This window comes from Meleagris gallopavo, chromosome 12 (genome assembly GCF_905368555.1).
Source record: "Meleagris gallopavo chromosome 12, MGAL_WU_HG_1.1, whole genome shotgun sequence".
Classification (NCBI taxonomy): domain Eukaryota; kingdom Metazoa; phylum Chordata; class Aves; order Galliformes; family Phasianidae; genus Meleagris; species Meleagris gallopavo.
The window spans coordinates 11,123,656-11,147,350 of NC_139415.1; the positions used below are offsets into that span (position 1 = coordinate 11,123,656).

At 36.3% G+C, this 23,695-nt stretch overlaps 1 protein-coding gene across 3 annotated transcripts in view; it reads left to right on the forward strand.

The window, feature by feature from the left end:
• Positions 1 to 23,435, forward strand: part of EFL1 (elongation factor like GTPase 1) — a 55,010-nt gene extending 31,575 nt beyond the window's left edge. For all 3 annotated transcript variants that reach the window (XM_010717458.4, XM_085233770.1, XM_085233771.1), the window contains 5 exons: positions 5,118 to 5,249; positions 6,506 to 6,653; positions 8,429 to 9,435; positions 13,044 to 13,228; positions 22,898 to 23,435. In XM_010717458.4, coding sequence (XP_010715760.1) covers positions 5,118 to 5,249; positions 6,506 to 6,653; positions 8,429 to 9,435; positions 13,044 to 13,228; positions 22,898 to 23,086 — 1,661 coding nt within the window. In that variant the 3' untranslated portion in view covers positions 23,087 to 23,435. The remainder of the gene's footprint in view (positions 1 to 5,117; positions 5,250 to 6,505; positions 6,654 to 8,428; positions 9,436 to 13,043; positions 13,229 to 22,897) is intronic.
• Positions 23,436 to 23,695: the final 260 nt, after the last annotated feature.

Consider the following 23,695-nt stretch of genomic DNA (forward strand, 5'->3'; position numbering starts at 1 on the left):
GTCTCATTGAGCAACTTAAGGAAATGAATATTTCATTCTGGCTACACCTATTTGTAAAAGCAGAAATCAGGCTCATAAAGTGAACTGAGTTTTGTTTAATTCTGTTTAAGGTAAATTTGTAGTTTAGCAATGAAATTCCCAACTCTAAATGAAGACTGGGTGCAGGTGGGCCTGCTCTACATTCATCTCATCATTTGTAATATTTTACTGTTTAATGTAAAGAGTTGTATGCGATTCTTTTTTTATGATTTGTTTTATAGTTTCCTTTAAAATGTTTTTATTTTAGCCTGAGAAAAGTGTAGGAAATATCCTAATTACAATTGTCAGCTCAATCAGCGGTTTGGAACTGTTGTATGTTATCATGCAGTCTAAATGTATCATCAACTATATAGTATATTTTCTAAAGAATCTAAGCACAAGATAAATGATAGTTGTTTACTAATTATATATGTTTGCAGTCCTCTTTGAAATTGTAATCTTGCAATGGGAAATCTTAGTGGATTGTGTTTTAGGTCACATTATTGCTTTCCTTGTGTTGTCTTATAAAATCAGATGCAAAGATTTGTTCCATGAACTGCTACATTTTTTCTAGAAGAGCTCAATGGTTTGCCCTGCTCTTTTGTTGCTGCTCAGTGATGCAGTAGTAAAGCATTGAGGTGATTCTTGCATCAAAAGTTGCTTATTGCATTTAACGTTCTATCATGTAATTGTGTCCATTGGGGAATTAATTTCTTTATAACATGGGTTTACTTTCATCTGATCAGAAAGTTAACTCTCAATTTACCCTCAAATTGTTGTGATCCTACAGGAAAAGTTCTACAGTGAAATTGCAACTTAATTCCCTTGAATTGAGGAACTGAATTGAGGTGTCTAGTTGTTAATCTCTAGCATTTAGGTCGAATTTTTAGGTAGACTCTTTGAACCTTAAGAAACTAGTATGAAGGCTTCTAACATCTATTGGATAGTAGTGGCCATTAGAAATTCTTCTTAAGAAAAACAGGGAAAGAGGAAATACAAAAGAAAATGTTGAATTAGCTTTTTATGTAAAATGATTTGAAGTACTGAGAGCAGATAAAATCATGCAGATATTGTACAATATTCTGTTTTACAAGCAATTTCACTTGCTTCAGAAGCAAGTATGAACGATTGAGGGATAAGTACACAGATGAGATGAGGAGGCTCACGAGCAATCTGTGCTAACATGTGGTCTGTATTATGGAAAAAGTTGAAATCTCAACTAGAATGTGGTCTGTGTCTTGATTTACATTCCCTTCTCTTCCAGAAACAGTTTCTAATATAGAAAGGTCAAGTTCTGCCCTCAGATGTTTCTGTGCAGTGCCCATGAGACTCAATGGAAACATGCTTTAAAATCTCATGCAATAAATGTATAATACGAAGCATTCTTAGGCCATAGTAGCTACTTGCTTGTCCAAAGTCCCCAGAGTTGCTGTCATTTAATCCTAGTAATCTGTAAAACATTTTGAGGTATCTTGAAAATAAAAAGACTTCCTATTATATTTGAGTCTACTCCTACATACATCAGTTCCTACTTGCAAAAATCCACTTCTTTTTTCTTTTGTTAGATAATGGGCAACAGCAAATTCTCTAGATAGGGGAGAATGATGATTGCTATGGAATTATTTTTATTAATTTCTTAATGAATTTTTTAATATTTGGCAACTATGTTACCCTTCTGTTTGTCTTTGTTGGCTTTTAGCCTGTTTATCTTGAGGAAAAGCGGAAAATGTCTAAGAGCAAATTATATTTTTAAGGTGGATTTGTGAATTTTATTTCCTAATGTGTGGTTTAAAATATCTTTGAAAAAAAAATAATTTTAAAAGATCTCTCAGCAGGATGAAAAGGGTATTTGTGTTACAGTCCAAAGAAAATTGTAAAGGTCTTAGTATCTGTAAACTCCCTTTGGGGGAAAAAAAAAGAAAAAAAAGCACACACTGATTTTAAGATCTTACATTGTGTAGCTGTCCAAAGCTTACGTCACACCTCCTTTTACATAAATGATGAATGGGCTTGCATGGCCTTTCTTCACTAATGCATAGCGCAGTGCCAGCAGGCTTTGGATATTGTAAAGTTCTAATCTTTTCAAACAAACTGTGTTGATAAGAAACTGTATTTCGGTGGAGACAGAGCCTTACTGGGAAGATTAACATGAGCTCTTGGCATTGCTTAGTTCCTTACACTGTCAAAGCTTGACATGTCTCCATTCCTGTGCAGCCAAGGATTCTTAAGTGGTGATATCATCAGTAGGGGAAGATAAAGATCCACTGAACTGATGTGTTGAGGCCAGTAACAATGTGGCAGAAGTCAACATTTAAACAGCTTTCATTCTTCTTTGTTTGATTTTTGACACTGCAAACTGAATTGTTTCCTTATCTGATTGAAAAAGTTGTACATGGTGTTTTCTGCTTCATTTTTTGTGTCTGGAAAGAACATCAAATGCTAAGTCTTTTGACATCAAGAGAAACTAATTACATCAGTTTTTATCTATTATGGATCCTAATAGCTGAATTCAATGGGTAAAGTGTGCTTTACCTTTCAAGGATGCCAAATTAGCATTGAAAGTGTAGTGGTTACTAGCGAGGCACAGAAGCAAAAAACATATGGAGTCTTGTCTTAAAATTTGATTTCAAACATAGAATCATAGACCAGGTTGCTCACAGCTCCATCCAGCCTGGCCTTGAACCCTTCCAGGGAGGGGGCATCCACAGCCTCGCTGGGCAGCCTGTTGCAGTGTCTCATTACCCTCATGGGAAAAAAAATCTGTCTAATATCTAGTCTAAATCTGCCCTCTTCCAGTTTAAAACCATTTCCCCTTGTCCTGTCATGATATTATCTGATTTTACCATGTTGTTTTTATCTTCTAGTAAAAGGATAAAGAAATATACAGTAGTAACCCGTTTAGTAGCTGTAGCTCGTTGCCATCCATTACAAAATCTGTAAAGGTACTTTGACTCTGTTCTAGGAAGTGAAGGCTGCTGCACAGTATGTAATGAAATATGTGATATTTCCGGTAAGGAGTTCACGTACAACAAGCTGTTGTGTCTTGAAGTTTACACACACTCCTCAGAAGAGTCAGACTTCAGCATTTACTCTTGTACAAAATTTACATGATTTATCACAAGGCAGAGTTAATAAAAAGGAGCAGTTTCCTGATCATGTTAATTCTCAGATTTAAAAGTTTCCCTAGAATAATTTAACTCCACCTTATCTTAATAAAATAAATAAAACCAATGTGCAACAAACTACCTAATGGCATCTTTATTTAGTTGTGTGACAGAGCACAGTGGGCTAGGTTGCTCTTTGAGATATAACGACTCAGAAATACTTGCAGTACTGTATTTCTGCTTTCATTCTCAAGCTGCTTTCATTCTCATCTCACCTAAAACATAAGAGCAGTTGCTTTTGTCATCTTTCTTGCATAAGCAGATTTTTGTTCTCTATGGTTCCTTTCTTTTTGAAAATAACTGTACAACAAAGGAGGGCTGAACACATAAAAATCTTAGAAGTGGAGACAAATATATAAGCATAATTTTGGAGTGGCTTTTTTTTTCTCATTTCCATTCAACCAGTTAACATTAATATCCTAAGTTAAATATCAAGTAGAATGTTTCAGTGGGATCACTGGTAAGATTGATGTAGCAGCATAATAGTAGAATGCTTTTATTGTCATGTGGTACTTTGGAATTAGTTATGTTACATTTTCTTGTAGTATTATTCAGAAAATGTTAGCATTTGCTTTTAATTATCTAATGCAAGAATTGTTCAAGAAGTTTGTATCTTTGGTTTGATGGGTGTGTTGTTTTTTTTGCCTTTTTTTTTTATTATTATTATTTTGCAAACATTCATTACCAATAGTTTTATTAAAATAAATGGATTACCAGAGCTGAACGCTGCTCTCTGCTAGCACATGCAGTTAAGCAATCGAAATACTCGGGCTGTAAGTCAAACAGATTTACATGGAAAGAGATCTTTTTTATTTTAGTGTATTACTGCTGCCAGACACAGCATAAATTTTGTACTTTTGCCTTCAAATGCAGAACAAGAGCAGAGAGTTTTAGATTTTCTTCTTGGTAGTAAGAGTGCTGTAATGTCTGTCAAGAAAATGCTGAGTCTGTCTGATGCAAGGTTTGATAACGTGATTGTTCTGGTTCACGTTGCATTGTGAAAAGAAGCTGTTTGCCTCCCTTTTAAATCATTTTCTTTTTACCAGCTGCAGAAGATCAGAATAAAACTGACCATCCCTTTATTCAGTCCCTGGTGGTGGTGATGATCCAGCATTTGTTTTTCATTTAAACCACATGTTGAATAAGTGAAAAAGAGGAAATACATGCTGGTCAGAGGTCAGGTGCAACACAGAGTTTATATGGATTTATTTTCACTGTAGCATCTGCTATCCTGCATTTAAAGCCGTTGAATGCTGTTCTGCTTCCAGTTATTTTTGAGGCAAGTTTTCTTAAATAGCATCTTTTCATATTTTGGTATACCCTGCTGGGCAGACACTTGGCCTTCAGAGCTGTAGAAACAGTCCGATTCTGCAGATGATAACTCTGCAACAGACAGGCTCTTCAGAATTTAAGTTCCTTCATGATCTCATAGGGTGGAAGCTGACTCTCTTTGTTTCTGTTCTCAAATAAATAAGACCAAGCCAAAAAAGAACCTGGAACAGTATTAGGATGATAATGCAAGGCTGAGGCTAAGAGCTTCTCTCCTTATCCCTCCTCTGGCATTAGGAGAGAGTGAGGAGGAGAGAGCACAGATCTGTCCCTGCATTTTCAAAATACAAATTTAAATTTTAATCAGATACAGAATATGAACTAAAGGTTCCATTTTTTCATATTAAATTACATGTATATTGAATTTGTTCATCACTAGATGTACTGAAATGTTTGTTTTTTATGATAGAATCAGGAAAAATTACTGCACACATTTTAACAAATAGTTTATAAGAACAATGAGGAGTTTTTAATTCTGGTGTTGTGATTGGAATAGCTTCAGGTTTTTTTTTTGTTGTTATTGTTTGTTTTTTAAGATTGTGTGTTTGGTCTCTTTTCATATGACACTTGCTTTTCTGTTCTTTTTTCCTCTCCAATTTCTTTTAGGAATAGGAGGCCTGCAAGATTTTGTGCTAAAGTCTGCAACTTTGTCAACATCACCAGCTTGCCCACCTTTTACACCTCTCAACTTTGAAGCTACACCAATTGTGCGGGTAGCTGTTGAACCAAAACATCCAAGTAAGTTTGAAAGGAGAATTCAGTGTAACAGCAGCTCAGCTTCCCACTCTCACTGATTGAGCTACTTTATGTTCTATCCATTAAATTAAGCGATAGGTCCAGTGCAAATCAAATAAATCTATATGGATGTATTTCATTGTCCTAGTGAATTCTTCTAGCTGGTTTGCCCATGTCTCAGTAGGGGGTGAGTTATAGAAGGTCTTGCTGCACGTTTTGTGGTCACTTAGCTATATCACTAGTAGGATACTGAATGATGCTAACATTTCAGTATTCCTTTACTGTGAAGGTAAGCAAAGTGTATCTTTGTGTTCTTCACTTCTGTTGCCATTCTTCTGTGCTATATCATTAAGCCTTTGACACAGATTTGCAGTATTTCTACTACTTTGGGTTTCTAATTGATTCCTACCCACTACCCAAACCAGAGTAGCATATCTCTGCCTATGTTTCAGTCCAATTTCCATTTCTTGTTGTGATGTTAGTAGAAACAAAGTAACTAGCTTCCAATTCAGGTCAAAAATTTTCTAACATTAAAGTTACATAGGTTTTTTGTTGTTCAGTTTTTAGTTTTTTTCTAAAGTAGTAGGAGAGTCTAGCAGATGTTTGTCTCATGTTTGATTAATAGGTAATTATATATTGTATATCCTCATTTGGTAAAGCAGTTTAGAAAATATTTAAAGTTTATAGCTCTGGTAAGTGTGATATTAAGTTGAAAATTGTGTAATTCTAGAGAGGCTTTTTTCCTCATTGAGGAGATGAAGCTGTGTCATTCTTTAATCACCAACTTCTTCCTTCAGTAACTCCTCTGAATCTATTTGAGCAAAATCTATTAGAGATACAGAAGTCTCAAAGGTATCTACACCTGTGAAAGTTTCCTAAAAGTCAGCTGCTGCTTGCAGTATCAGAAGACAAGCAAGATTAGGCCACTGTAGGCTCAGCTTGCAATTTCCTGTTAAGCTGCAGATAGTCTTGGGGTGACCCTTGCATGTTGTCTCATGGGTGCCTGTATGGTTACAGTAAACTCTTAAAGAAAAGCCATTCCTCTTCTTCAGAATGCTTAAATGCAGAATAGAAAAAAAACAAAATTGCTATAGAAGCACCGTAGAACTTAAAAATTATTCACAAACTTTCAGATAAACTATGCATTTGTATTTAGACTCCCAACAAAATGAGTATTACTGTTTCCTCAACTTAAATATGTTTGTCTTCAAGTATTCCTTCCTCGGTATTTCTTTGTTGATAATACCTTCTTTTGCCAGGTGATATGCCTCAGCTGGTGAGAGGAATGAAGCTTTTAAACCAAGCTGATCCATGTGTCCAAGTTTTGATCCAGGAGACAGGAGAGCATGTGCTAGTGACAGCAGGAGAAGTTCATCTGCAGCGTTGCTTGGATGACCTGAAGGAAAGGTTAGAAGGGTCAGGGAGATGGAATATTTTTGTTCAGTAACTGTTTCCTGTTTCTTTGTCAGTTAGATACATCTATCTTTGATTTATGTTACAGTAAAACAGCTCTTACCATTGGATCACAACTGTACCTTTTTGTAGTATGTGCAGAAGCAACTAGTTCACTGCCTTTATAAAGCCATATTCAAAGAAATTATAAATGGCAGTAGCTTCAGGATTCCAGTGAAGAGTGTAATGATATAAGTCGCACAAAATAGAAACTGTGAGAGAAACCAGGTCTGGCAACAGAACTCCCCAAAATTAGGAAGCAACATGCAAGAAGGTTGCAAGACCAAAGTCCTGTTTCTTTGCTCTTGATCGTGCCACTTCCAGTTAATATCAGACAATGCTTACTTCTTCTGCAAGTTAGAATGGATCACTTCCAAATCACTTAGAATACGTTTTTAACGTTATCTTTATTGTGACTTAGTGCAATAAATTTGTACTGTTTCTGAAAACAGATGTACTGCTGCAATTCGCACAGCATTTTTCCTGAGGGTGTGTAAAATCCTTATTATTGGCATTATTCCAACTTTGGGAAAAAAAATTACTGGAATAATTAAATGATGACGAGATAGGATGTTACTGAGCAGCTAGTAACAGTCTATGTATTTACTTGTCTAACAATTTCCTTTGTAAGCATGATTTGGACTTTTTTTTTGTGAGTTGCCATTTCACTTGATTTTTAAAAGAATTATGGGGTGTCAAGAGTCATCATTTTGTGATGTCCCAAACAAGGCACGTGAACTCTGTGCTTGTGGTGTCATAAGCAGAAATGAGAAACACCTGAAGGCACAGAGTGGCAGGACCCCCACTGCTGATTCACCTGACATGGTTTGTGATGCCTTTTCTCACTTGGGTACCAGCTCCCAAAAGGAAAAGTGGCAAGGTGTATTCACTAGCTTTTTTAAGGAGGGACTTGCTATCTTGCACCATTTCTTGTGTGTTACATTTGAGCTCTGATAGTGGTATACTTTAGTAAACTACTAAACTGTGAAGAGGAAAGGTTGTGGTTTGAAATGCTATTTAGATTAGCTCTGGTATAACCCAAAAGATTCCAGAACCATGGTTCCATACTTCTTTACAAAAAACTCTTCAGTTTACCCAGGGCTGCATTTTTTTCAGAGCATCTTACTGTAGTAACAGCTGTTCTAGTCCAAAGCAAATGTCTGTCTTACTCCATGTGTCCAACGGAGTGGCTTAAATTGGATGCTTAGGAAGAGTAAAAACAGAGCAGCCAGATGCAAAAACTCCTACTGATACTCTGTTGGGCCTTCATTGTCTTCAGTTCATGGGCAGTTCAGGGCCTGCTGCGGTTTGGTTATCAGCTAATCCCTCTTAGCCTTCCTTATGCCTCTCATGGTTTTGTAGGCTTCTATCGTATCCTTGAAACATCTGAAAACTGCTTGTATTTTCATACCATTGGCCAACCTTATTTTTTCTAGTTCTATTATAACTCTTTTGAGGAAGGAGAACAGCATATAGTTTTCAAGATGTGAGCGAACCAGTGATTTATACAGTGACATAACAGTACTTTCTTTTGTTTTGTACTGTTACTTTCCTTTTTGAAGTACGTGGTATTTTGAATAGTTTGAAGTGCATTATCTGGTAATCCGTGTTGCAGTTCAATTTATTCATGACCATCTGTTCTGTGTTAAGGCCACTGCCTGATCTTCCCCAACCCCTCGTTTTAAAAGTAATTTTAAAATTTAAGCTAATTAAAAAACTTTATTTTACAGGTTTGCAAAGATAGAGATTAGTGTGTCAGCACCTATTATTCCATTTCGAGAAACGATAACAAGACCTCCAAAAGTCGACATGGTAAATGAAGAAATAGGAAAGCAGCAGAAAGTTGCTGTCATACACCAAACAAAAGAGGACCAAAATAGAATTCCTGAAGGAATTCAGGTCGATTCAGATGGGCTTGTTACAATATCTACTCCAAATAAACAAGCTACTCTCAGTGTAAGAGCATTGCCACTTCCTGAGGAGGTAACTCGACTTCTTGAAGAAAACAGTGACTTGATTCGAACTATGGAGCAACTCAGCACATCTCTGAATGAAGATAAAAAAGCTCATGAAATAGATCAGAAGACTGTGGACAAGATAAAGGAATTCAAACAAAAATTAGAGCAAAATCTGCAGGGAAGGAAGTGGAGGAATGCGGTTGATCATATCTGGTCATTTGGACCACGGAAATGTGGGCCTAATATTTTGTTACATAAATTTGAGGGTTATAAAAATTCTGTGTGGCAGTGCCTTGAAAATGCTGAGAAAGAAGTAAGTAAGTATGGAGACTTCGACAACAGCATAGTAAGTGGATTTCAGCTGGCTACGCTTTCGGGTCCCATGTGTGAAGAACCCCTCATGGGTGTGTGTTTTACAGTGGAAAAATGGGAAATGAATAAGGCTGGGGAGACACTTCCAACTAAAAGTCAGGATTCAGGGGAATGTGGTGCTGTAGAGCATAAAGAAAGTGAAGATACTGTTTCTCCAACAAGCAATTGCACTGTTAACATTTGCAGTGAGAATGAACATGAACAGAGCAGTCAAAGTGTTCCAAAGTCACTTGAAAAAAATAGTAAAAACAAGGGAGAAGTTTTGCTTACGGATTGTTATGGTCCCTTCTCTGGACAGCTGATTGCCACCATGAAGGAAGCTTGTCGTTATGCTTTGCAAGCAAAACCACAGAGGCTTATGGCAGCAATGTACACCTGTGAAATTATGGCTACTGCAGAAGTTCTAGGTAAGACAACACAACCCTTTGTCAAGAATTTGCTTTCTGAGTTAATGCATGAATTGTTAGATACATAAATATGTATCTGAATCAGAAGGTAGAAAAAGGTGAGAAAAATGTCAGAGATTTTTCTTTGTTCTCTGGTAGATTTTTGCAGTGACTCTCTAGTGCCTCCTTGCAATAGCACTAAGCTTACTCTAACATTTGTTCTTGGAGTTCTCCATAGAAGTTGATATAATGAAAGATGTAGTTATTTGCTATAAAACTATGCTGTCATACGTGCAAGCATGATACCTGACACTGTAAGCAAGTATATCAATTTTAAATGAGAAGAACAGAATCTAAATTGCTGTTTACAAAAAATGCCCACTACTGCGTGATTGTTTATAGTGATGTGATTAACGTGCATCATCTCATCAGTTGTGCCATAAAATGAAATGGAAACATGGCACTCTAATACGTGGATATGTTTTTAATGAGTGTGATTTAGGACTCAGATGTACAAGCAGATTAGTCCAGTTAAATGAATGTGTGTTAGATGGTGATAGCCATGGACATGCACTGGTTCATTACAAATCCATTATTATGGATAAGCTTAAGCCAATAAACTCTGTCCTTGAGGGTGAGTGAAGAGCATGCTTGCTCTGCAGTAAGGATTGACAGTTGACTTGTGATAAAGCATTGGCTTTTATAACTTAATTTTTTTCTGTTGGTGTTCCATGCATTGATATCCAGTTGAGTTTAATGCATCTTTGTATTACCTGCTTGTTTCTAAGATTTTATAGCAAACTCTTTTGTGTTCAGAACACTTAAAGCTAGACTGTCTTTTCGTTTTGCTTATGCAAATGAAAATTAATTGAGAAACGATTTTATCAGACACTGTTGTGGCTTTGTTTCTGAATTTGATAGCAATGCTCATGTTATTATATTTTTTAAAAGAAAGCAAGCCCTAGATCAGAGCGCTTAAGGGAACAATTCACACAGCTTCATAGTATTATCTCTGGCTCCGTTCTATAAGTGAAAACACACTGACTCCAAAACAGAAGAGCAGCTCCTTTCCCCGCTTGTTAAGCTTATGATCACCATAGACCTGAAAATGTTGATCTTGTTGTACCTGCACACTATTTCTATCCAGTATGAAACTTGTTTGTTTTTTAAAAAAAGGTTTTTTTTTTTTTTAGCATCCAGGGTAAACAGAAATTGTTTGGCATTTTCCTTTGACCTTCTGAAGAGTGCTGCAGTACAGTGAAGTGGTGAACAAGACTTAAATATTTTAAGGAGCTGAACATAAGACATCTTTAAAGTGAATCTGTTATGCACCTATTTATTCTGTATCTTGCAGCATCTTGAAGGTTTTTTTTGAGTAACATCATTGTTTCAAAGTAATTGTTTCAACAATTTTTGAACAGCAAGTCTTGGCATTTTTTAGGGATTGATGCTGCTGAAGCCATTCTTTCTTTCAGCTTATTAGTGCAGAATTGGGACCTGTTTCTCTCCAGTATACTGGCACCTGCCCATAGTGGTAAAACTGAAGACCTCACATAGCTTCTTTGTGATAGCCTAAACTGAGACAGTACTCCAGGCTGCATGAATGAAATACGTGTTGCTGGAAACCTGAAGTAAGCTAAATAAATTGTCTTCTGGTTTCTGTGTTTTGGAAGACCAGTCTTCAATGAACGATGTCTAGAAAATATGTTCATCTAAAGTGCTTTGTGATAATTGTTCTCTTAGCTCATTAATATAAATGCAAATTTTTCTAGGTTCTACCTATTACAATTAGACTGTTTTGACTTTTAACATTAATAACCTATAAAGTGGTTTTGGGCTTACTTGCTTGAACAAATGGCTTTAACTTACGTTGTGTGGTTCATCCACAACATATAAACAATGGCCTCAACGTGATGCTTTTTTGCAATGCGTGCATTTAACTTGAATCTTAAAACAGTGTGTGCTTAACCAGAGTCACTTAGTGATCTGTGAGCTGTGCTGATATGTGACCCTTTCATAGCTCCGAGTTTTCTGTAGTCACTGGAATTTTCTTAGACTTGAAGTCATTTAGTTATGCGAACAAAGGCTCTCCTTGCATGGCAGACTCGAGTGACTTCTCTGCAACATGCTTTAATCTTCCTGTCATTTGAAATGTAGAATCTTAAGTATTTCCTCAATTTCCTCTCAAGCAATAAGAAGACTATTGTGTGTAGTAAAGGTGACGTTCAGCCAGAGGAGCAGTGAGGAGGTCCTGGTAAGGGCACGAGCAGATAAAATCATCAGTGATGATAGGAAGAACGCTTCAGCCCACGTTTTATTAGAGAACTAGAAAGTCTGCAGCAGTTGGTATTGAACTGCTGCTTCATCAGCCACACCTGACAGGAAGATTTAACAGCACTACCTATGTGCTTGTGCTCAATTTCCTTACCAAGGACCAGATTCTATACTTAAAAAATAAAAGCAAATAAACCTATGCCAACATTCCCTTTGATATCCTGTAAAAAACTTAAAAAGATCTGCAAATCAATGCATGTGACTATAATATTTAATAGTATCTTTCCGCCAAATCAGAATCGGTGGGAATAATTAGGAAGTAATGGATATTCCTAATTATTTCCAGGAAGGATCACTGTTTAAAAGCTGCCTGTACATGTCCATGGTTTTTTTTTTTTTTTTTTGTTTTGTTTTGTTTTGTTTTGTTTTTCAGTTAAATATAAAATATTTGAACATCTTAAAAATTGATAAGAATTTGTGCTTTGGTGTAAGGTATTTCTAAAGTTAATTTGTACATCTAATAGTAATTATTCATACTTGTAAATTAAGGCATTTCTAAAACATTTTTTTCAGTGTATATATTTTTCTGTGCTTTTTCTTTTCATCAGTAGAAATGTAGTTGTGAGTTTTTGTCTGTAGAATACCTAACCTGCAAAAACATTTTAACTGCAAATTAACGTGATGCCTTCTGTAAAGTTGAATGTTTTCCAAAAGTGCTTTGTTCTTATCTGCAGTGTATGTCAAAGGACTTGATATTTGGGAAAGAAAAGTAAAAATTGCTGCTGACAAATTTAAGGATTCATTAATTAAAAGCTAGTTGGGACACATTAAATGTAATAAATACCCAATAAACAAGTTTTCTGTACCTTAGAGTAGCACTGCAGCACTTGGGACACAGGTAGCTTATAGGGAAACATTGAACCAAATAAACTGTTCAAGATAGCTGGGCCGTGATTTCTGAGTAGCGTTATTACTTAGTGGCATCACTAAGCTTGTAATGTTTCTCTAATATTTGATTAGCTGAAGTGAAGCAGGTTTGGCACATAATCTGGCCGAGTGTCTTTGATGCTATCACATGCCTACGTTTTAAAATATACAAAGTATGTGTGTTATCTAGATTCATATAGTAGCTATCATTTATTAACTGTTATTTGTATGATTCTGCACGTGGTATTGGCAGAGCGTGTTGTCTGTCTAAATTTAATGGATATGCTTAAAATTTTACAGGGAAGAATGAGAGCCAGAGAAATGATGTACTTTATATAATGCTCAAGTTTCCTAGCTAAATATGTATTTCTCTTAATGGATCAGAAAATGAATGTATTGGTAAGCTCACCAAAGTAATGTCTTTGCAGGTCGTGTGTATGCCGTCTTGTCCAAAAGAGAAGGCAGAGTGTTACAAGAGGAGATGAAGGAGGGAACGGATGTGTTTATTATTAAGGCAGTACTGCCAGTAGCAGAAAGCTTTGGTTTTGCTGATGAAATCAGGAAGAGAACTAGTGGCCTGGCTAGTCCGCAGCTGGTGTTCAGCCACTGGGAGGTAAAAATATCTATTCACTCCATCTGGTGTGGTGATCTATTTCCTGTAGATGTGGCAAACTGGAATAATAAGTGGAAAAGGTTAAGTTGTGGTCAAGATGTTTGATTAATTCATTTTTGAAATGAAGAGGAAAAAATGTAGCTTTTATATTGGTCTTAATTTAATGACGGTGCTGTTCAGAAATGGAGTTATACTTTCTTGAGATGGGATGCTTTTTATTTCAACATCAACTGAGTGCTTCGGAAATGAAACTGATTCTTCATAAATTGGTTTCTGTAAATTTTACATGCCTTTTAAAATAAGTTATCTGATAAACTTATTTGGGTGGGGGGGTATACTACTGCTAATAAGAAATCTTACTGATTGACAGATACTTCAGGGTTTTTTTTGTCCTCATGTATTCCAACTCAACATATGTTTCCATGTTAAAAGGTAAAGGGAATTGATTCAATTCTTTCAAAGTCAAGTCTGGTCACAGTAAATGGAAGCGTCTCAAAATCATTTCCTTTGTTCATCTTTATCACTTAAGGAAACGAACAGGTTTAAGTAAAGGTGTAAAGGAAATACTGAGATGGGAAAGCTAATAAGAGCTGTTATCAATTGAGAATGCACTTCATTTTGTTCCTACAGTGCGGATCTTCAAGGAGTAAAATGGAAAGCTTTAAATTAGAGTTCCTTGTTAAAGAAAAACAAAGCTGCATTGTAGGAGGCCTTGGAAGACTTAATTGAAGGAACTAAAAATAGGTGCAGGGGAAAGAGTCTAAACCCATAACGTGAACTTTTTAAAATAATTGAAGTCTAGATTTTTAATTCTTTCAAGGAATTTTATTTGATGTTAGGACCATAGAAGCTTTTGATAAATGGATTAGAAAGTCTTATTCTTTTATCTTCAAATTTGTGACAAATGTCAAATCTGTGAGTGCAAACAACTACAGATTTTTGAGGCCAGGAGTGCTCCATGTAGTTACCAGCTATGGTCCATTCACCTCTGTTTCTCTGCAAAGTATGTGCTGTTTTTTTCACACTACATATATTCTTCCTCATTTTCTTGTAGCTAGATTTTCCTAATAGGAGTATTTGTTAAATACTTCAGTAGCAGTATTTCTTTCTTAGCAATTCCTGCAACTGCCTCAGGAATTTTGTGTGAGTCCTAATTGGAAAAAGAGCATCTCCGAAACCAATCATGTGCTACCAAGAGAGTTGTGAATCCTTGAAACAGTGCTTCTCATCTCCTTTGACAGCACCACCTTACTGGTGCTAAAAATGCAGTGGATAAATGCAACCCATATAAACAGTGTTTGTTCAAAAAATAGACAACAACAACTCGGTGTACATAGGGATGTGAGCCAGTACAGATTAAATACTTCATACCCGTAACAATTGGCAGAACTGTGTACAGTAGATTTTTTTTTCAGTTTTGGATGTCCTCATCTGAAGTGCAGCTGGTGAGGTTTTGTGGCTTAACTGGTCTTTTGTCTGAAGTGTCTCTTGTATCAGTGCCCCAGAGGGATATCAGTCAGAAGGACTACAGTTCCAGCTAACCATTGGTCTGTGCCAGTTTCTTTAGGATTTGTGGCTACTGTGCTGCAATGCTAAGCAAAAAACAAAATCCCTTGCCTCTGTGATCTTCCCTTCTACCCCTAAACTGTACCGAATATTTTCACACTGTCAGATGTTAGGAATTTCACATAAAAGAAAGTGTCCACGCAGTTACAGGCATGAATAGGAGAGGGAGATTTCAGCATCTGGTGACATTTTCTTAAACTGATCCTCAAGGGAGGTTGTAATTATAGCTGGTTAGTTAAAATGTGGTGGTAGTAGGAAAAAAAAATGACTGTGTAAACCGGTCACCTTTCCACCTGGTGGGGAGGATTGAGGATTGTATTTTGTTGCTCTTAAAGTCACACTTTTTTTTTTTTTTCCCTGACAAAATGTGCCCTTTATTAAGCTACAAGCAATGTTGGCTCTGTGCAGCCATGGCAGAGGGAATGCATTCTATTCTCACTTCATCAGCAAAATTGCTAAATAAATATCATTTTCAGAATCTCTAGTGGTGGTATGACAGGGAAGCCAGAAGAAACAGTTTGTGTCTCAGATCACATGAGAAATTTGTGAAGCTTTTCTCTGGTTCTTCTGCTAAAAACAAAACAAGAGAACAGTTTTCATCAAGTATTAGGTGTGACTTTGACTGTCTAAAGTTACTGGTGAGTTGTCACGGTATATTCATGGTACCCGTGGTGTATACTTAATAAATACCATTCATTTTTTTGCATGCCAATTATTTCACGTATCACACTGTAAGATACAGCGTGAACTCTGTGAGATCTCATGCTGTCTTTTCCTTTGTGTTAAAGATGGATAGGCAGTGTGGTAGCTACTGGGCTTTCTTTCACATTTGCTGTGTTACTGAGTGTGTGTCTGTTGCCTTAACTGCATTCTGTGTGATCCCTTCTGTACCACTCTGCATTGATTCCAAGTGGTGTTTCCTCAGTGTGCTTTGCTCGTTACCTGGATGCCCTGGACGTGGGTTTTTCTGCACAGATTGCTTCTAACACCTTGTTTTCCCCATTTTACATTTAAAGTACCGCTTTTTGGTATTTTTAAATTTGAAAGACTTAATCTCATAGGAATTATATGTATGAAGTATATTTAAAGAAATCAGGATTGATTTATTTTTTTTTTTTTAATTACTATTACTTCATTAATATGACTTGTAGACTATAAAATAAGGGAGATCAGTGATGGCACAGATGTTTAAATGAGTCTCTGGAAATGAGATTTCCAGTTAATTTGTCTTGTATAGTTCATATCACTCCAGCCCCAGGGAATGGAGCAGTACATGCATCAAGGTCTATCTTGTCAGATACGCCTTTGTTTTATTCACTTCTTCTGTCATACTTAAATTTATTTCTGCCTGTAAAGAATGGAACCAGAAGTGGGAGCTTTCAGTTTGGTCCCAGATTAAATAAATACACGTTAAAAGATAGTCAAATATGATTTTCCTTATGCTATCCCTGTGTTGAGTGGATTGGGTTGACTTGGCCGTATTTTCTTTGCTTGTGATTTAAACTTTCTTTTTAATTCCTAGTTAAAAGTATATAGCTTTGAGGTAATGAATGCTTTCTATTTTTTAATCCTTGAATTAGTTATACACATTCAGTTAGAGTGTAAACTCTAGTAGAGCAGTAACTTGTTGCACTGAGTCATGCCATTTTGTCTTTTCATGAAGTTCTGTGAGCAAGAAGATATTTATGATGGAGCAGCACTTAGAATAATGAAGCTCTAATCCCATTTGGGAAATGTATTATAGTGAAAATAATGCATGTGGCTCAATTCAAATGACAATTGTCTGTAAATGCAGAAATATTCAAAGAACTGCTTCTTGTAAAGCTGTGAAATGTATGGTTTTCCTCTTAATGCACATCTTTCAGATTGCATTGATTGTCTTTTATTCTTGGAGGGGCAGGGGATCTGTAAATATGTTTGATCTGAATTCTGTTTGACTATTCCTTCTGAGCAGAATAGTGCCTAGGCTGTGCTGTAAGGCTCTGCAGAGAGGTAAAAGAAGGGCTGCATGTTATATATGATAAGAATCTGATGTGTCCTGAATCACTGGAATTCTTGTATTCTGATTTTTTTATTCGTTCCTAAATGTCTTTTTACAACTCAAATAGAAAATAAGGGTTTCATATGGAAGTTGCTGGATGAGGCTGTTTGGCCAGCATTAAACTGGACACAGGGTAACATAATGAGAGTCATACATAAGAGTCAACATAAGAGCCCATGAACCTTTATTAGGTATAAATTGTGACTTTACATCATTGTGCAAGTGTCAGCTTAAGCATGCTAAGAAATTCTAGGAGTAACCTGGAACCTTTCAAATATGAAAAGGTCTTTATATTAACCAGAACATCTGAAGCTAATTAAGGTAGTAAATAAAAGCTGCGTGGCTTTGATTTTCCTATGTGTCTCTTAAGTAACAGGAAAAAATGCAACAGTAAAGCCACAGGCTTCCTTATTTTCTTTCCAATTCCCTAATCCTTGTTTGTAGGTACTGACTGAAGTCACAGCTAAAGCTCAGCTGTCACTGATTGGAGCACAAACAAGGATGATGTTCTTGAGCCAAAGTAAACTTAAATGAGTTTATTTTCTAACTAAATGTGCAAATGTTCATTATTATAGTGTTTATTGAAAAAAGCAATGTCATATCTGACTTCATGTGTTTTAAGGCCTGGGCCAGCCCTTTTGAATATTGTCACTGGAATCTCTGGATTCTTCTGATGAGCTTTGGGTATTGAAGTTACTTTGTAGGGAATCTTCATTCTTGTCATTAACTTACAGGTTAAATGTTTCAAGCTTGAATGCAAGTTATTCCATATTCTCTAAAATCCTCTCTGAAACAAAACTCTTCTGATTGTTTCTCATTTTTTCAGGCTTTTGTCAGATAGCTGTAGAAATGAAATACAGGAACTAGTGAATTGGATTTATGCTTGTATGCTCTTGGTCTTTTTCATTGTATTTTCTCAAAACCATGTAATTTACAATCGTGAGCTTTTGCAAGAAAATATAGAGATACAGAGAGAAATAAAACAGTGCAATTTTTATCAAGTGATGAAGTTAGCTATCAATATTATAGAATTATATGTAATAATCTTAAGAAGATGTATTATTTGTTTTCTGCAAATTGATGTATAGTGATGCAAAGTGGCCACATCCTTCTGAGAAGCCCAGGTTTGACTACAGAGTTGTCAAAGTACTGGCAAAAAGGGAGGCTGAAGATGAGTTGAATTCTTTTGTTGTTGTTGTTGTTGTTCTTTCAGGATATGGTATAGAGATTAGCTATTTATAAAATGGACAAGCTGGTACACAAAGTATCTGGTACAATGTGAAAATTTGTGTTTCAGTAACATAACTGTGACTACTTTTTTTTTTTTTTTTCCCTAAGAACATTTATGTGTAGGTACTTCTGTAAAATTCTTAAGTATACTGTATGTACTTTTCCTCCCACCCTCTACCATCTCATCCTCATCCCCAGCATAATGTTTTATGAGTCTTTCAGGTGCTCAGCACTTTGCACAGTTGCTCAGTACTCCTAAGTGGGAACAGCAATGACACCTGCTTCCCACTGGAATTAAATGGGTGCAGCTCAATCTACCTAATCTTACTGGATGTGCTTCCTGGTGCTCTCTGTGCTGAAAACACTGCCAGCATACAAGCTTCTCTCTCACCATTTTGTTATGCTCAAAGAAGAAGCATTTTTACAACATGACTCAGCTTATTATTAAAAACTCAGTTTGGAGATGACAGCTTTTCAAAGACACATTTCACATAAACCTCAGCAAACTTCTGCCATTTCACATGAAAAGTAGGGGTAACTTCTAATTGACAAGGCTGCTTCAGGTATCTGAAAGGCATATCAGCAATATGCATATTAGTTACATAGTCTTTGCCATTACTGAGTGCTGGCCACTATTTGGACTGTCAGTGTTCTTGAAGTTCTTCCTAGCATTGATTTTTTCAAAGGTAGAAAAGATTCTCATACCCTGAGGTGTGTATGCCCTTTGACATGGTGTTAATAGTTCTTTTGAAGTTGTTTTTGAGAAACCACTTCTAGCACAATGTTGTTCCTGGCACGCAAAAGCTACCCTTGGTAGTGCTTGAGCACGCTGAGTTTTGTCACTCTTGAGCCTTCTTAAATGGTTCACGTTGGTTCACATGTTACTTGCTAGTCTTGTAGTCTGCACTGGATAGAGTAAGATTGCTCTTTATATTTGTGGTCCAACTAAAGCATTTTCCACATTGACGTTACTTGGCTCAAAAGAAAGTTTTTGTCTCCATCAGACAGTAAGGATCAGGAGGGGAAATGCTACCAGCAACATGGCTGCGTTCCCAGATCTGCCTGACCTTTTGGATGAACTAGGCAGATCCAGTCTGTTTGCTTTTGATGCATCCCTCAACCTTGTTTTGCATAATTAGACTGCCTTAGGCAGAGGCTGTTTCATGCCATCATTTTGTAAAATACACCAGACAATGGGACCCAGACCACTATTGGAGCCATCTGGGTGCCACTGAAATGCAAATAATAAATCATCCTCGTGTTAAGGCTTAAAATTCCAAGTTCTCTGGAATTGAAAGTAATTTGTTCTAACTCAAGTCTTGAAAAGTTTGATGAACTTACATAATCATTTGCAGAATTGAGTACTGTATTGTCTTTCAGTATTAAAATAGTACTCATTATTTGCATTTTTATTGGTTAATTATTACAGGCATTCAGATTATGTCTGAAAAAGATAGGAGCATGCATTGCTTGAATATTTAGTGTGTAAGTTGTTAGGCTAAAAGAAAATGACAGCTGTTTTGCCCATGTTGCTCTGCATGCTGTTACTAAACAAGTCTTGGGAGACATCACTGTTTGGGTGTGTTAGTTTGAATAGTTGTGATGTTTAATGAAGCATTTTGCTTTGGAGTTACTTATTTTTTCTCAGGAATACCTCTACACTTAAAGTATTTGAAGTAATCTAATCTTTTGAAGTGTCTAATCCTTATTGATTTCATTTTAAACACTGCTTCTTTTATACTTAGAATTGGTTTGTAGTTCTGCAGTGAGCTATGGAACGTATTCATCAGCCTGTATTTAATGATTCTGTTGTTTCATAATTTTTATTCTTTATTTTCTGTTTTGATCCCATGGAGCCTCCAGAGCACACAGTAAACACTCCCTGTTAAATGGCTGCATCTTATTCCAGAAGGATGGGTACATTTAGAATCTTATTAATTATTTAGGACTCTACCCTGACAAAAACATGATTTCTGTCATGGATTCCAGAGTCTTCTCTACATGGCTCCCATGAATATGAACAATAGTTCAGGGGTTAAAAAACTTCTCAGTTCTGATTCCAAGAAGCCCAGACCCATGGTTCTGCCAGCTACTGTTGTAAGCAAATTAAATTCAACAATCATGGAGCATCAGAGGGAAACATTTATGTTCGGTTTTTGTTGGTTTTTTGTTTTTTTTTTTTGCCTTCTTGCAGCATATGTACAGAATGTGGGGAATGGTGGATGCCAACTGCTAGGTGCATCTGCTTTGATCCATTAATGTGATGTGAAGAGGAGTAGCCTACTCTTGTCCTCAGCTTCACTTACTGAGTCAGAACTTAAGAATCAGAAAATCTCCTTTTTTTTTTTTATTACTGTGTCAATAACACCTCTGTGTAGTTACACTAGAGTTATATTAACATGACTATTTGCTGACTTCTTAAAGGAAGAGCACAACTGATGCCTCCATTTCCAGCTGACTCAGTAGATCTGGCTTCCTCTTTCTCTTTATTTGTCCCAGTGTTTACTACAAGCACTGTGTGTCTAATTAACCACATCTTCTGCTGTATGTCCACACTTGGGTATGATCCTCAGAAAGAGGAATTCTCAAGTGCCTCCATAACTTGTTCCAGAAGCAGAATGTAATACCAGAGCTATTTAGACGTGATGAGATGCAAAGCCAGTTCCTGCGGGTACTGATGTGGCTTTCAAAACCTAATTTTGATCTCTTTCCAGTTCTGCTCTGCACAGTGCAGTGGTACATTAGACCTGTAAGTTCAGTCTTGAGTATATTTTCACTTTTCTTCAGGAACCACTGTTCATTGTTTCTCTCAGAATGTAATTTGGGAATTAGATAACTTGCTGATATGAAAGAACTTAATCAAAGGGAATAGTAACAGCCTTTTAAGTTGGTATAGTTTGTAGCTGCATGCTCTCCCTAGGCAGTAGTTCTGGAGCATGTCTATTGAGTATGAGTCACTTCTCATTCCTGTGTTTCTTCTTGAACTTGGACATTTTCATTTGTTCAACTCTTTAGATGGGTCCTGACTAGGGGAAGTCTCTGGTGTTTTTCCAGCATGATGATGATTAGTATGAACATCACAACAACCTGATCCAGTCAACATGCGTGTTTGCCCAGGAGCTGGGAGGAAAACCAACCAAACAAAAAACCCAGCAATTTTCACTGTCTTTTTCTTTATTTCAAGTGCATAGTGGTGCCCACTTACTTTCTGTTTACTGGCATATGCTGTCAAGGAACTGCCTTGAAGTTTCAAGGCGCTGGTAGAAAGTCCCTGTATAAGACACCAGAATGGGTATAGCTCATGTGGATTCTTCTATGCTTAGACAACCTTTATTTGTATGTTAAAAATAAATGCAGAATCATTTGGAAACCAGAATTTCATACAGTTGATTTATGAGTTCTGCTTGCCTTTGTTTTCAGCTAGACAACTTTATGTATGTTCATTTCCCACCTAAATAAGTGAGGCTAGAGATCTCTTGTAGCATAATATGATAATATAATATGATAATATGATAATATAATATGATATCCCATTTAATTTACCAGGACTATATATGTACTTAACTGTAGCAAATTAGTATGTATTTATTTATTTTTTTTTTTAACTTAGAGGCTTAACATTCTATTTTGCAGGATTTAACCTGCAATATTTCCTAATAGAAAGTAGCCATCTTCTATGGGGACTGCACCAAAAGTAATGCTTCCTATTTTATGATGCTGGCTCATGAGGTCAGTGTTGGATGTTGGTGGTATGGCAGTAGAGAATGAACCCTCCCCACCAATATTCCATTACATGTTGCCATGTAACAGATGGCAGCAGAGTCTGCGTTGAGGAATACTGTTCTATAGCTGAGAACGTGCTCTGTTGAGCAACACAACATGTTATTGTGTTTTTTGTATCTGATGAGGTCTCTGTGGAAATAAATAGGAGGCATTACTATTTGAGCAGGCTACGTACTGCAATTATTGTCCTAACTTTCTATATACTGTATATGTAATTCCACTCATAGTTTTAGGTGTTATTTAGCATCCGAGGTATAAAATTTGGTATTTGTTATTTCTAGGAAAAATCTTTGTCCTAACCCTTTTTTTATTTTTTTTTTTTATTTCCTTCTTTCTAGTTTATGTCACTTAGATGAGCTTTAAGTAATTTTGTTTGGCTTGAAATAGCATATGGCAGTTAAAAGTATTTGTCGAAATAAATGGTGTATTACACTAAGTCAGAATTTAGGGAAGTTTATTCTGTCCTTATCAGTGCTAATATTAGACTTCAGAAATGATCATGGAGTGATGTTCTCAATTATTGCCATAACTATCACTGCTCTCACAGTAACTGACATGTACTGCATTCCTTCTCCCATGAGGATTTTGGTTAAGAAATGGATGCAGCATTTCTGATCTTCTTTTGGTAAAATATTACCTGTAGCTGCATCTAGGGAGGAAATCTACAGACAGAAATGTTCAGTTGTTATAAATTCTGATAAGATCGTGGTGACATAATATTCTAAAGAAGGAATTCCTTTTTCAAAACCAAAAATGTTTTAAATGCTATTTGTTGTTGTTACCGGCTGGCCATTAAATTTGTTTTAAAATAAATTTGTACACAGATAAATACAACTGAATTTCAAAATCTCTCCCATGCTTTCTGTGACGAATGCTACATGGTGTTCCTAGTTCATGTATTGTGCTTAAGTAGCTAATAAGCTGTCCAGAAAACTATCCACTCTATCTTCATGCTGTATACTTCAGAGATTAAAATTACCTGAAATGTACTAAGAATACTAGGAAACCTTTATGCTACTTTATTATTTTTTTCCCCTCTCTTTTTATAGATCATTTCAAGTGATCCATTCTGGGTACCAACCACTGAAGAGGAATATTTGCACTTTGGGGAAAAGGCAGACTCTGAGAACCAGGCCCGCAAGTACATGAATGCAGTGAGAAAGCGAAAGGGACTTTACGTAGAAGAAAAAATTGTGGAGCATGCTGAAAAGCAAAGAACCCTCAGTAGGAATAAGTAGCTGCATCTGCTTCCTTTCTCTCCTGGTTCAGCTAAGTTTTCTATGCAGCAGATTAAAAATATCTTCTGGACTTGTTCTTTTACACCATATTTCTTACACTTTCTAATGTTTATGGCTTATGTTTTGAAAAACATGAGCCTTTCCAACTTTTATATTGAGAAAATAGTTTATTTACTTAAATCATAGGCATATTTCTTGGAATTGGTCTCAGATTTTAAAGCTTTCTGCACTATTGCTGTCACGGGATTGGGAACTCCTAATTTAATTGGTTTCTTTCTGATTTTTCAGATGTAATTGCAGTTAGAGCTGGTTACCTAGTCTGTTGCAAATAAACTATGCAATGAATTTAGCCCCTCAATGTTTTTGTCTCTATTTTTAAAATTAATTTTCATTTATGTAATGTATTTGTTGCCCTCAAGCACTTTCCATAGTTACTTATATGCAAACATGTAATCCATCTTGGAGTTTCTGAACTATTTATTTTACTCTTTTCCTAGTGTAAACAGTCATCTAAATGTGGTGATACAGTCTCTACTCCCAGGTTGTAGCAATGCATTGTCCGTAAACCAGAGAGCAAAAATAGCACATATGGAAGACTGAGGACTGCAA